Genomic DNA, 15,443 nt, shown 5'->3' on the forward strand with positions numbered 1-15,443 from the left:
ACACACACACACAAACATATTAACTTGAACAGGACTTTGTTGGAATCCATTAGTAACAAAAAGGTGAATATTTATGCATGCACTCCAGATGTACCAGAAGTCTTTTTCTACAACAGTGCAACATGGTATTGATGTACAAGCTTTTTTATTTTTGGATTTTACTGTGGCAAGAAAGAATAAAAAGACTATTCATATCTAAGGATGAATTTATATACTAAAAACTCACCACTAAACACGAACTGAGAATCTGGGCTGAAGGAAGCTTCTAATGGAAGCCCTTTGTTGTTAATGTGACCCTAAAAATATATATTAAATATTCTGACTTATCTTTGGAAAATAAAAACTTTAAAAATCTAAATACCATGTTAATTATGCAGTCACATTATTTAACGTTTTTTAATTATCCTAGTCCTGCCTACCAAATCTTGTTTGGATAACTGTAAAACCACTTTATAAGCATATTTGTAGTTAAAAAAAAGGCAAGACTTTTATACACAGAACATTAAAGTACTATCAGCACAACTAAAAAATGTAACAAAGTAATTATTCAAAAAAAAAGATATGTTTGGATTATACATATCAATTACAAAAACAAACTTATTTTAAGTTAGTTGGACAAACATACCATTAATGTTTGGAGTGGTTTTCCTTGGAAAGCATCTATTAAATGTATGACCTGCCCATTAGTGGATATAAGAATCATCTTCCCATCAGGGCTGAACTTAAGACCTGTCCAATCACAATCTTTGTCTTGTGGAAGCTTAAAGCTATTGAATGGACCCTAGAGTCACAAGAAAAGATGTTTTCATAATATACAAGAGTGTATGTAATATGTGAATATAATTAAAGAGACAAAGACTGGATTTTTTTTTAAATCTTTCCATATCAACGTTTAAATATACAATAAAGGAAATAATTATTAAAACATACAAGTGATATATATATATATACAGGAATCAAAAATAGCAAGTAGTTCAATAATATGATGAATTTATTAATGGTACATAACATTATTACAAAAAACATACATGAAAAGATACTAACATATACACTGTACTAGTATTTTGTATTTGAGGTATCTGCTTTATACATAGCATAACATTGTTTTCAAACTGCTGTGGCATTCCAGAATAATGTCTGACAGATGAGTTGAAGTATCCACAAAATGTGTATTCAGGACTTTTAAGTGAAGAATAAACTGAAGACAGACAGCAAAGGAAAACAAGCAAAAATGTATTATATTTCACACTATCCAAAAAGCTTTGTATGGAACAATGCACACACAACTACCTTGGCCAGACCTCTGACAGTGTTGGACCCCTGGAAACAGGCATTATTCAATAACTTCAGACATCGCATATATAAAAGTTCTTTAACCATTATCTGGTTGCTGCAGAGATAGAGTCCAAGTTCAATGGGGAAGGGCGAGTAGAAATACAAAACATACTTTCTACTGGGAGTTGAAATTAAGCCAGCTCCTTTACAAGAAGTGACCAAATCTTCTAACCATGAAAGTTTCATAACTTGTCCATTCATAATTACAACCTGCTTTCTGATACAAACTAAATATTCTGAATAAGTGTATATACCAACTACATTCTCAGGTGTAATCTTGCTCAGCAACACAATACAAAGTTAAGCCGACTGAGTTTGCTCAGGAAATTTATACTGGATATGTACACCAACTTTCACCACAAAGTTTAACCTGAGTACCTGAAAAGAAAGAACTGCAATTCAGCATTTTGGTTTATCAAAATTCCCAGTAATGAACAGCTGAATCCAACTTTTTCAGATTTTAGGTAAACAAATAAAGTCTCAAGAATGTTTATGTCAGGATTCTGTGCAGACCAAGCCATGGTTGTGAGTTTAACATCAAAATATATGTCATCAAGATATTGTTTCACCACATTTTCTGTATTATTGGAATCAATGTTTTGCTGGAAGGGTGAATCTCTGCCCAATGAGTAGTGTTCCCAAGTAATGGCATGATAGTTCAGAACCTGCATGTACTTGTCAGCAGTTAGGGTGCTATCAATTCTGCATAGATCACTAACAGTGTTGGCTGAGATTCAGCCCCAAACCTGTACTGATTTCACAACACTCATGAATCAAACAAACTTTTGTTGATTGTTGCAAAACAATCCAAACTTAAGTATCATTCAAAGCTGTATTTATGGCAACATCTTAAGATTTTTGTTCAACTACTGTCTATCTTGTAGAGAATATACCTTGTGAAACATAATTTTTGGAGACTTGTTTTTGACCATGACCACTTATATTATTAACAGTGCTAGTTTCACATAGCCACTTCAGAATTTTGCACACATCTCCTACTATGCATAAAGTGCTAAAAGGGAGTACTGCATATGGAAGATGTGTCACCCTCCTGTGTGTAGGGGGCTATAGATTAATGCTGATCGCATTATGGACTGTCATTCAAAGACATGGCTCATGCACTAAAACTTTTCAACAGTGGCATGAGGTACTAGCTATCTGTTCTGTGTTTAGGTATCTATCTGAAATACTTTTTCATGTAAGGAAAATGTTAGCTTCACTAAAGCTTATTCTTGATATGGCAGAAGAAGAGGGGAGGAAGAATGGGGGTTCTGTGAAGAGATATCTGTCTGAAACAAATAAGGAAAATGTTAAAAATGCTTCTCACCTCTCCACAGAACAGATACATAGAACCCCATATTCAGAAAATGGTGAAAGGACTAGTGTAGATAAAAAAAATGCATGGATGAGCTGGAACTTCTTTCTGAGAGTAAAGCAACAGGAAGGGAAAACTCTAGTGGATGCATCACATCTATCTCAAGCATGGAATATTCTTTGCTAAATACAGGTAATAATGAATAAGGGTAGTGTCAAAAGAAACACCTGTGTGGTATTAAAATATCACAAAGATGGATGGAATGTAAACACTGGATAACTAGCCGTATGTCTCAGCAGGTTGGCAGACTATGTACGTGAAGTGTAGCTATGGCAATAAGTCAAGCCATACAGTATAAGAGAGATATTTACTTGAATAAGCAGATGCAGGGATAAATCATCCCAGACCTGAGTACCAAGGAGAATGCAAGACCCATCCAGCTGGTCAAAACCAGTGCAAATGGTCTGGTTATGTGTATGGGTGGCCTGAGTACACTTCCAGGCAGACACCCCCTACTTTATTTTTGATCAAGAGGTGCATCCATTCAGTCTCATACCAATGAGATTACATTGACCTGAAGGGAAGCTCTTCAAATCATCAGGTTGGTAAAGAGGAAGCAAAGGTTCTCCTATTCTCTTATAAGAAAATGGGAGGGAGAAATTTGTACAAGTGAGAACATCATAGAGGTGCATAGACCAAACATGAATTATCTATAATCTGCATAAGTTCCCACATTGAGAAACTATGCAATGGGTTACTTCAAAGAGTGACAGCAGGAGCTGACCAGGTTTATTGGCAGGGAACACAGTGCTGTTTCTTTTTTGTTGTTGTCTGGAAGGAGCAGTATGGCTTGGAAGGTAAAATATAATGACTTCCAAGCAGTTTTGTGGAAAAAAACCATCTCAACATTAGCACTGAGCAGGAGGAAACAGTTTTAAAACTTTCTGTTATCCCTTACAAATGCAGACTTCAGGATAGAGAAGTATTCCTTGTGAGACAATACCAGCTAAGTGGTGGACTCCACTGTCTATTGTGTGTGAGTATATATTGTATGTTATGGCAGGGTGGCTTCTTTTTTTTTCTGTGAAAGCTGCAAGAAAAAGAAATGATAAGCAATTCAGCTTTTTATATATTCTGGGTAGATTGGAGTATGGCAACAGAAAGAAGACAAACCTCAGAGGCAGAAGAAACTACAATGTTGTGTAAGGAGTATGACATAAAGGTGTCAGGGTTGTCCATGTTCCTGATTGCATATCTCAGCTAAATGAAAGATAATTTGTGAGATAATGAACCAGATGGGAGGTGACATAAAAAAAAGACAAAGTAAGAAAAGGAAGTAATCTCCCATAGAGGAATAGACAAGCCAAAGTAGTTGGTTAATCTAAGTGGTCAAGGCAGAAGGAGATAAGGTACAAGAATAAAAGGAATCTCATAAAAAAATTGACTCCCAAAATGGGAGCAATTCCACAGAAACATCAGAAAAGATTCAGTCTAGGTGAGATTGCCACTAAATTCTCCTTAGACATGGAAGACCGACAACCAAATGTTGTTGTCATGAGCCCATAAGTGGTGTTCAAGAACAACAACACACAGGTCCTGAGAGCAAGTACATCCCTGTGAACTGACATAAGAAATGACATCAGCATTGTTGAAATAGATCAAAACAGGATGTCCAGTTTGTTTCTCTGTTGTTAAACACAAAACTACACACCATGTTATCTATGCTGTGCCCACCATAGGTATCAAAACCCAAATTTGATATTATAAGTCCTCAGACTTACCAAGAATCCAGTGCAAAAACGAAAGAGTTCAAAATAGAGTCTAACCCCAGAGAATAAGGCATCCTAAATAAGGCTGAACCAAAGAAGCAAATGAACAACAGGTGAAGAAGAAAATGGGGCAGCCTGAAGAACAGATTAGTGCAACATTCTCCAATAAACCTGTATGAGTAGCAATGCAGAGCCTCAGAATAAAAGAGTGAACAGGACAACAAGCTAAAAAGACAGATAAACAAAATATAAAGATCTTGATTGAGGGTCAATGAGAGTCAAAGTAGGAGAGGAAGAAAATCCTGAAGCTGGGAGAGGAGATTCAAGGGATAGGAGAAAGAGAAAGATTTTCAAACTACAGGCCACAAAGAAGGAGTCTTATGACTGAGGAGGAAGTGGCAACTGAGAAACAAATGAATCAGAGATAGAAAGAACCTGAAATAATGCAACAATTAGATGACAGAGGAAGAAGAGGGAAAAAAAACTGTTTTTGTTGAGGTGCATGCAAGAAGTTTATCCAAGAATTAGCAGAAAGAACTGGAGTAAGAGAACACATGACACATACCTGAATCATCAAAGCAGTGAAGGATAAATGTGGGTGTTACCTTTGTCTGGGATAGAAAAATCTGAAGCAAAGGCAGGTTGTGGGAGGAGCTGACCAAAGTTTTCCAAAGACAAGGCCTGCTCAGCAGAAGTGAAAGAGACAAGAGGCTATAAGACCTTAGTCCAAGGTGAAAAATGTGGGATAGAACTAACCATGTGATGTAAAATGATAGAAACACTATTCACCAATAGAATAACTTCATCAACACTGAAGGAAAATATGACAACTCCTATGAAAGTGTGTCTCTGGACATTGGTTTCAGAAATGTGGATAACAAGGTGAATCCAGTAAGATGCTCAAAGCAGAATGCATGGTTGTTGGTTGTTTATTTGGTGCTTTATGGTGCAAAGCAACGAGGCTTTTTGTGTCAAAAACCGGTAAAAAAGTGAAAGTAAATTAGAGTAAAATGTAAAATTTCAGCTAGTTAAAACCGAAATATGTCCAAAATGTGGATAAAAGATTTATATACAATTAAAAACACCAATATTGCATAAAAAATTAAAAATACAATCTAGTCGGACAGTGTCACCATCGCCAATGACACTGTCCAACGTCAGGGGTAAACTCTTACAAATTTCGTGTCTAAAATGGTGCCGCTGCTCACGGTTGTAACGACGGCCCGAGAGTAAAATGTGGGCTATTGTGACTTGAGTGTCACAATGGCTACACATCAGTGAGTCAATACCAGATAAAAGAAAACGATAGGTTAAAAAACTGTGACCAATGGGTAGCCTAACCAGGACTACTTCCTTCTTCTGATCCTTACAAAAGCAAGATGGCCAAAGACCAACAGAAGGTTTGATCTGGAATAGCTTGTTATGACGTTGCTCACTCCAAGTCGACTGCCAACATTTATCTGAAGTTGTTTGTCGTCTTCCTTAAAAATGGTTTCCATCCTTCAGTCAACACTGTAATCACACTTTTTATAGGACTTAAATCAGTACAAGTAGTATGAAGAAGTTTTTGTGGTGTGTTATAAAAAAACTAAAATCACCAGTTTGTAGGCAATGCTACAGAGGACAAGATAAATGATTGGTCAAATAGTTGTATCAACTCTTACCTTTTCATAAGATCTCAGATCATATAATTTCACTGATTGTGAATTAACACCAACAGCAAAAATTAGTCCTTCAGGGTCAAAGTTTGCCACAGGTCTACCAGTCAAGTGCATTACACCCTACAAATCAGAATAAATTACACAAATCTCAATTTACAGTTTTTAACAACATGTGTAACTGGCTGTAATAAGTATTTCCCTTATCTTAAGTGTAAACTACAAAAAAATTATTTAATAAATTAATGAAATTCCAAAGTGTTTTATAATTTCAAGGCAAAGATGTTTTTCACAAAATCTTTATATATTATTTCCATACATATCCAATACAGACTAAATTTTCATCTTATCTTTAGGAAAATTACAAAACAAACCCATATATATCAATATTTTATCATTATAAATTAATAATGAATAAAGACTTAACAGTAAATAGTAATAAATGTCACTCCTATAACACATCCATCATTATAAAATGTGGAGTGAGATCTTTTTTTTGCGAGTAATGGAACACAAATTAGGGATCCATAGTGCAGCACTATAACATACTGAACAATTTATAAACTAAAGGTTTTATGCCTATGATATTTGGTTGTTAATCTAGTACATACACTTGTGTTTTTGAGATTTTGTATGTATGTATGTATGCATATGTGTGTGTGAACTTTTTTGCTAATCTTATTTTCTTTAAAGACTTTAATACTATCAAAAATGCAACACTTGATAAATCATACATCTGTAACTCAATTACATTTTGAGTGGCCCTCTCAAATTCAGCCATAAAGCAGAACTCAGGAAACTCTGGTTTTACATTGTAAGATTAATTTCCACCCCAAAAACAATCTATATTCAACAGGTATCACATTGTAAGCATATTTAATTGAGTGAGTTTTTTTTATAACTAAGTTATCTCTTTGAATACATATATAAAACTGAAATTCAGTCACTGAATACATTATTGTTCTACATTTCAAGAAAAAACCATTTAAATATCACAACAATGTTTTATAAAATAGTATGATTTTCGAAAAGTTTCAAAGATACGCCTATCGATTTATAACTGTGTGCTATGACAAGGACATTTTGAACATGTACATTATATTACTGATAGTTTCCTGTTCTTTTCTTTTGTCAAAATTTAACACATAATGTGTACTATTAAACTGGCACAGAATTCATTTTGTCTTCTATGTATAACAGTAACCTAAGATGATATCTTACAATTTTCTTGCTATGATGCTATTCATACATTATCTTCAATTTGCTATTTAGGTTAATCTCCAAATTGCATAAATATATATACGTGTTTATAAACTGTATGCAACAATTTTCTTATGTTTGAAAAATTAAAAACTTCTAATAATGGTTTTTCTCATGGATTCTTTATATTCCATCAAATGATAATCAGGAGAAATTAAGGTTATGCTGAATGTCTTGTGGACCTAATATGACTTATAATTAAATGTAGAATGTTAATTTTTCTAAAATTCACTTAACTCCTTATTAACATTTCTACCAGATTTCAGACTATTTTTTAATAGCTTACACTTAGATCTCAAACTACCAAAGAAATAGGTAATGTTTTACCTGACATCCTGGGGAGCGCAGATCCCACAGTCGAATTGATTTATCAAGAGACCCTGACAAGAAACTGTCATCAACAGGCGACATACACAACGTCACAACTCTGAAATATATATAGAACACTGTCTTATGCAATGTTTGTATAAGAGTAAGCACACATTTCAAATGTTTTATCTAAATGTTCAGGCTATACAAAATAAATTGTTTAAACTCTTTTGAATAACCCCAGTCCTTACTCAAAGAACACTCATTTTCAGTTACTGTTAGTAGGTGTTTATGAAAGTTGAAGTAACAGTCTATACAAGATTCAAAATTAATGATGGCCAGATGACAAATAAGCCAGTAGTTTCTATTGTTTAGTGAGTGACAATCAAGAAGCACTGCCATTTATTTGCAAGTAAATAGTTGAATCATAATTCAGAATAGTTTCAACCAATGGTTAACATTATTTTAAAAAGTTGGCTACAAGCATAACACTGATGGGGAAAATCACCCTATGATAATCAAGTTAGGAATGATAGTTTTTATGTACTAGCCCCAGGTCAAATGGCATGAGAAATGTACTAGCCCAAGCTGAAATTCTACTATCCTATTATTTTTTCACTATAATAATTATTACTCACTGCAAATATATACATAACTATATTCAATGCAATTACTTTAACCACTGTATTTCAAAAGTAAAAAGAATACAAATTATTACAGCATACACAAATCTCTGGGTAAGTTATTCAGTTTACATATATGACTAAATTAAAACAACCACACAGCTAATTTTGACATTCAGAACACCATGTCCTTTTCTTCTGTTCATAGAAAAAAAGACAGTGGATTTGTGAGTGGATGGCCAATAGTCATTTTTTCCCAACAGCTATTTGCATTATAAAATAACTATTCTAATTCCAGCAAAAAAATAATCACCTATATTAGAAAGTGTTATAAATATGAAATTAAATAATTGGGTATTTTAATTTACAAGTTGGTTACTGAGTCACTCACAATGTGTTTATATAACAGCTTATGATGAACTAGTCTTAGAAATGGTGCTGGCCTTAGGGTGAGTCGAATGAGGCAACCACCTCAGGCCCCTCACCTTAGTGGCTAAATCAATTGTATACTTCTAGTATTCAAACTCAAGAACCTAATCCTAAGTACTTGCTTTAGCCCCAAATTCTCCTAAGGCCAGCCCTGCTTAGAAAATATTTTTTTATATGTTAATGCTACATTGAGCCACTGATTAATCTTTCACAAATATAATTACACATCTTTCCCCTTTTTTTGGCATGTTGTCTCTAGCTCCAAGTATTCTTAGCAAATAATGAGTAATGTTCAAAATGTTGAAAAGATGCTTCAGATGTATTGTTATGTTTCATGGCATTTAAGAATAATACAGATTACTAAGCAATCAATTTCTAATACAAATGCCTTATTCTGTAGGAACAATCACCAACAGAAATATCCTTTAAGGTGTCCACTAATCAATAAAATATATTTATCAATAAAAAATGAATAATATGTAACTTAAGAAGTGATTCTCATAATTTTTTAAAACAAAATTTTATAATCCATCTGGATAATTCAAAAGAAATAAATGTATTCAAAATAACAAAAGCAGAAAAAAAAAGATTAAACTCCAAAAAAGGGACAAATATATATATATATATATATACACACACACATAAATATTTAACCACAAAACTGTTATACTCAGAATATAATTATTTTAAAAGAAACTTACTTTTTTGTGTGACCTGGAAAGTACCGAATATATTTGTTGTCATGGAGGGAAAGATATCGAATAGTGTCTGAAAAGAAAAACTAACAATATAGAATAAAACATATCTGAAACAAGTTTTAATTCAAATACCATATAACAGTCCACCACCAATAAGGAAAAGTCTAACTCTGAAACTGTTTCTACAAATGCTCCTACAAGCTTTTCATGGATATTTTTACACCCACATTAAAAAAATGTATATATCAAGAACAAGTGTTTTAAATATTTAAAAACACTAATAATCTCTAAAGAATTGTTATCATCTAAATATGTAATTTTTTCAAATGTAAAAACTTATGTGTTTTATCAAATACAAACAAATAATTCCTTGACAACACCATAAACATAACAGATAGTTAAATACAATGTATATCAATCAGAAATGAATATATACATTTCCATGTTGGGGTTATATGAAGTGTCAATATCTGATAGTTACAACATACAAGAATACTTTTTTGCAACTAATATGGTATAGTGATTATACATTTAAGGTTTGTGTGTGGTATGATATAGTTATTAATATTATACATGAATAGCTACACAGTATTCTAGCAATATGATACACTGGTCATATATTTAAACATGTAATCTAGACATTTTATTTCTCCAGTGACACTTCACAACAAACTTTCTCTATACATGTGCTGCTTTGGCTAAAATGATGATGATTATGTTACTATATCAGTACATTTCATTCTAGTGGTAAAATTCTGAAAGGCCTAAAAGCTGCATATATATATATAAATCTAAAAAGTTAAAATTTTCTTAAACTAAAAATGTATTTCCGAAAGATACTTACTTCTTCTCACAAAAAGCATTCTTGAGTTATACTACCCTCTATCAGTGCAAATTTTTGCTCGCCACTAGCCTTGATACTCACACTTATCTCTGCATACTAAGATGCAAATGATCATGCAGCAACCTTCTACCAATCGAAAATACATTTTCAGTTTAAGAAAATGTTAACTGACAAGATATCTTACACTCACAAAAAAATCTAGAATCCCACAATGAACAGGTGGAGGGTGGGTGAGAAGATGATCCCCTTTAAGGAAGGACCTCAAGAAAAACCATGAGGTGTGAGAAGGAAGTAAAAGCAACACACATGTAGGAGACTGCACCACTCCTGAGACAGGAATGTGTCACTAAAAGGGTGGAAAGAAAGGAGAGACCAAAGAAAAGTTACAGAAAGAATGGAACACCTCCCTGTGTAGAGTAGCTAGGGCATGACAGACAGTAAAGGGGAGTTCAACCTCAACCAGCATCTCAAATTGTACATCAGTTCTGTAGTAGGAAGAGGGTCCTCTACCTTTCACCTCACTGGCAGGGAAGAAAACATGAAAAAGGTGAAAAACATCAGGAGAAAGGGAAGAAAATGGCAGGCGAATGAACTGGCAAATTCAAATCGTAAGGGTAATGGGAACAAAAGTTATGGGAGAGGTGAGGATACCACAGAATAAACAAATGGACTCTGGAACCACAGAAGGGTGCAGTATGTGTCATATACCATTGGACATATACAGTTGGATGTAATCAGTAATTCCAATGCAGCAGTAACATCAGTTGTAGTCATGACCACTTGAAACTGTGAGTACATAATTCACAAAACTGAAAGAGGGGAGAAGATAAATAAAATAATTCGTAACTCTCCACAAAAGAGAACAAAAATGGTATATAACAATGTAACTGAAGTAGAAAATTTAAGAAAGATAAAACTTGTGGACAAGTGAATTAAACCGCAACTGAAAACATGTCTATTCAATAAGACTGCCAATCAAGAATTGATTAACAGCTGCAAGAATAAAGAGGGCAATTGTTAGGATAGGGGAGTGCTGCACTCCTATTAGTGGAGGGTTGTTGCATGATCATTTGCATATCATTATGCAGAGATAAATGGGAGTAATAAAGCTAGTAACAAGCAAAAATCTGTGCCAATAGAGGGCAACAAAAGTCAAGAAAGCTTTTTGTGAGAGGGGGTAAGATACCATATCAGAAATATTAAATTAGTGGCACACTAATTGACACAATAAATTAAAACAAATAATATTTTGCTGTTCCATGGTGGTTAACTACAATTTATATTTTTTAAGATATAATTATAATTAGTATAATACGACAAAGTTCAAAGCCTTGGAAGGTACATTAAATGAGCTTTTACTTTTTAAGTTTAGGTTATAAACAGCTTGTATGTATTTTATGCAATAATTTGATTTTTAACTGCAAACCAATAAGCAATAATAACATTTGCGTCTGTTCTACTCCTAAATCAATAACTAAAGATAAATACAATTTAATAAACTCAAGAGACCAAGAATGCTACATGCCTGTTCCTCAACACAGCTCTTTCACTCTGCTAAAAAAAAATCAAGAATGTACAAAACAATCTTGTCCCCATCAGTGCTATGATGTAAGGACATAAGAATTCAAAAGACTATAGAGGACAGAGAACATAATACATTATTGTATTAGATTGAATGTAAGTAGAAATAGAGTATTCAAATCAGACCCAAACTAAAATGGAAACTTTTAAATTGAATGGTCAAACTTAAGTAGAAGGGTAATGTTTTACCTATATGTGTGACAGATCATCTACTGCACAACACAAAACATGCAATGATACATGTCTTTATTTGTGGGCATTTTCCACATTCAGAGAAGAATGAATTGCAGAGAAGTCTTAATATCCAATCACATTTACAAATGCTTGAGTATTTAACATTTTAACATAAGCAATAAAATACATTTAGAGAAAAAAAAAGGTGAATTAAAATCACATATTAATAAACTATAGTAAAACAATTATAAGCAGTATGCAACAGGTATATCATGCTCTAAAAAACTTTTATTTATATTATTTATGCAAAGATTTATTCTTTAGGTAAAAAATACAGTATGTAGCTGTATAACAAGGTAAAAAAGTAGTATGTTAGACTATAATTCTATTATATATGAATGAATATTTACATTAATAAAGATTCTTATTCAATCTTAACACTAGACTCCTAAAATACTAGTATGCACATGTATTGTGATTCCCTTCAAGCAACAAACTTTTGTTAGTGGTTTCTAAACATTAATAATAAATGTTTCTTATATGGAATTAAGATATAAGCTTTAACACACACTAATAACCCATAAAAATGTATCTATACATGTTAATAAAATTTATCTTTGTAATATGATTTTAAAATCTTTGCCAATAATTGTTACTGTTGACACAATGTTTTGCTTGATATAAATACTGATTAGATCTAAGTATTCTGGAACAGAATAAAAATGCTACTCTAATCAAATAATATCATGAAAAAAAAAGAAAAAAGATTGATACCACAAGTTTGAATTATAAAAAAATGAGCTTTTCAGAGGTTCAGAAATAATGTCAGAAAGAATTTTAAGTATTGACTAAAAAAATATTTTGATAATTTGTGAACACATTAGAATCCATAGCCAAACTAACTAGTAACCCACTCTTCATATACTGTCATTGTTTAGGTCTAATGAATTGTTCAAGTCAAGAAGTGAAATTCAGAGATCACCTTTTGTTTGTTTGTTGTTGAGCAAAAAGTTACACATTAGGCTATTTGTGCTGTGTCCACCACAGGTATTGAAACCCAATTTTTACCATTATAAGTCCACACAATTACCACTGTGTTACTGGGAAAGTTCATCTTTTGTATAATCAAGTTATATGGTTTCATTTTGTGAATCCTCACCAAGTTGTTCTCCTGGGGTATGAATTTGTTACAACTTGTTTAATCTTACATATTTGTGTTTCTCAAAAACCATTAAAGTTATCTTTCAATGTCCAGTGCAAAAGAGTTTTTATGAATTACTAATCATGTTGGTAACATTATTTTACATATTCAGTTAAATATTTGTCATGGAAATTTTTAGAAATAATTGACAAACAGGAATACACTAGTTGTGAACTTATATCCTTATGTGTATAGATTAAAAATCATACTAAATAATCTCTGGGAGTGAATGAATCTATATCCATGAGTTACATAACTTACCATCCACTTTAGTTGAACTATGCACTGCTGTGTTAGGAGCATGTGTGTAATGAATGAGATCAACTCCATATTTTTTGCTGTTCAGGGTCTTCTTGTGCCTATTCCAGCAGGAAAGAAACAAAGTACACTACAACTGTTTTCTTAGTCAATATGAAACAATTTCCCAATTTCCAATGTGGACCTTTTTTAGTATATTTGTTATAAAGTTTGTGAGATTTAACGATACAAAACATTCAAGTCACAAAAAGGGGAATGGATAAATCTATAAAAGGTTTCTGAAATAATTTTTTTCTTAAATATAGAATATTAAGAATACAATTATAATACATTTCTCTTTGTAATAAAATAAAAAATAATTATTTATTTAAAAAAATTGAAGTATGTGTCTATTCATTCTTCAATTTTTAAATACACACACACATACAAAACATTATCACCATATTAAGATGGTTATGCACTAACAATTACCTCTGTATGAAGAACAAAAAACATTAGTTATTAAACATTCATTATCTACGATATATAAATCAATACTATCTAAAATATGTTAGACATGAAACAAGGGAAGGGTGGTTAACCTTTAACCACCTAATGTTCCCATATGGGAGCATTGTAAAATATAAGGGTAAAATAAAACTTGCTTTATTTTATAAAACTTTTATCACATGCATTTCAATGTAGAAAGGTTAAGAAACCTGAAAACCAGTTTTAGTCAGACTTAGTTAACTTAAGAATAATTTTTTAGTTGTTCATCAAAGGCAAGTCAATAAGCTTTGGCTATAAGATTTGGGCACTATGTAGGGATGATGGCTACTCATACTTATTAAAAATTTATACCAGAAAAGATCAAAATGCAAGACCTAAAGAACCATTAGGCAAAGAGTTGTTATAGAACTATTAGAGTAAGTAGGGGAAAAAATCTTCATAAAAACACCATGAGATATACTTTGACAACTTCTTTATGAGAACCAAACTTCTAAAATCTCTTGCTGACAAGGAGTATAACGCAGTTGGAACTATTTGGGAAAATAGAATAGAAGGAGGAATAAAGGCTATGTTCTCTAATAAAGAACTAAAGAATAAATCTTGTGGCAGTTTTAACTTTTTCTGCAATGGAGAAATTTATGTATGTAAGAAGAATGGCAATTCCATTGTAAATATCACCAGTAATCTATTCATACATGAACCACTTTGTACTGCAAAAAGACAAATTAGAAGAGGAAGCAGGTCCGAAATAAAACAGCCTAATTTGAATCATCTTCATAACAAGGGAATGGAAGCGGTAAATTTGATAGATCACTTTCAGCCTACATATAGATCAATGATATGGCCAAAAAAAAAAGGTAGTGGCCACTGGTGATGAATTTACTAAATTTGTCTGTATTTTGTGGCATAGAAATATTATTGTAATTTACATTCAGAAGAAAAGAAAGTTGACCATCTTAAATTTAGAAGAGATATTGCTTTAGCTCTGATGAAGCCTTCAAACAACAGAAAACAAGCTACTGATGGTATACATGCAGATTTACCCATAGATGTGAGATTCGATGAACAAAGCCATCAACTAACACACTGTACTTAAAGCAGACGTGCAGTGTATCAGAAAAACATGAGATTATTGTGGCAGAAATGTGAAATACATATTCATTACAGCAGAGGAACTTAATGTTTCAAGATTTACCATTCAAAAGAATAATATTTTCAAACTCAGTGTTTACAACTATTATTGAAAAAATAATATTTTTTTGTAAAGCCTAAGTATTCTAACAGGTAATTAGTTTTCAGTTTAATATAATGCTTTCTTTTATAAATAAAATAATAAAAGAAGTGTTGTTTTTTCATTCTGTGGCTTCAGTAACCTTTATGATCTGTTAGCCTAATATTTCCATGTGAGAACATCCATGTAGCTTCAAAAGTAAAAATGATGTTTCTTTTGAGATGGAAAAAGTATCTTGTGTTAATAAGATGTATTCTATAAAAGTAATG

General features: G+C 32.4%; 1 protein-coding gene across 1 annotated transcript in view; it reads right to left on the reverse strand.

The window, feature by feature from the left end:
• The window catches only part of LOC106465317 (WD repeat-containing protein 82-like), a 47,142-nt gene that overhangs the window by 10,212 nt on the left and 21,487 nt on the right, over positions 1 to 15,443 (reverse strand). Inside the window, exons 2-7 of the mRNA XM_013925526.2 lie at positions 13,458 to 13,555; positions 9,400 to 9,466; positions 7,665 to 7,764; positions 6,084 to 6,200; positions 626 to 781; positions 227 to 296 (exon numbers count right to left, since the gene is read on the reverse strand). Of these exons, the coding sequence (XP_013780980.1) occupies positions 227 to 296; positions 626 to 781; positions 6,084 to 6,200; positions 7,665 to 7,764; positions 9,400 to 9,466; positions 13,458 to 13,555 (608 nt within the window). The remainder of the gene's footprint in view (positions 1 to 226; positions 297 to 625; positions 782 to 6,083; positions 6,201 to 7,664; positions 7,765 to 9,399; positions 9,467 to 13,457; positions 13,556 to 15,443) is intronic.

This window comes from Limulus polyphemus, unplaced genomic scaffold (assembly GCF_000517525.1).
Source record: "Limulus polyphemus unplaced genomic scaffold, Limulus_polyphemus-2.1.2 Scaffold1906, whole genome shotgun sequence".
Classification (NCBI taxonomy): Eukaryota; Metazoa; Arthropoda; class Merostomata; order Xiphosura; family Limulidae; genus Limulus; species Limulus polyphemus.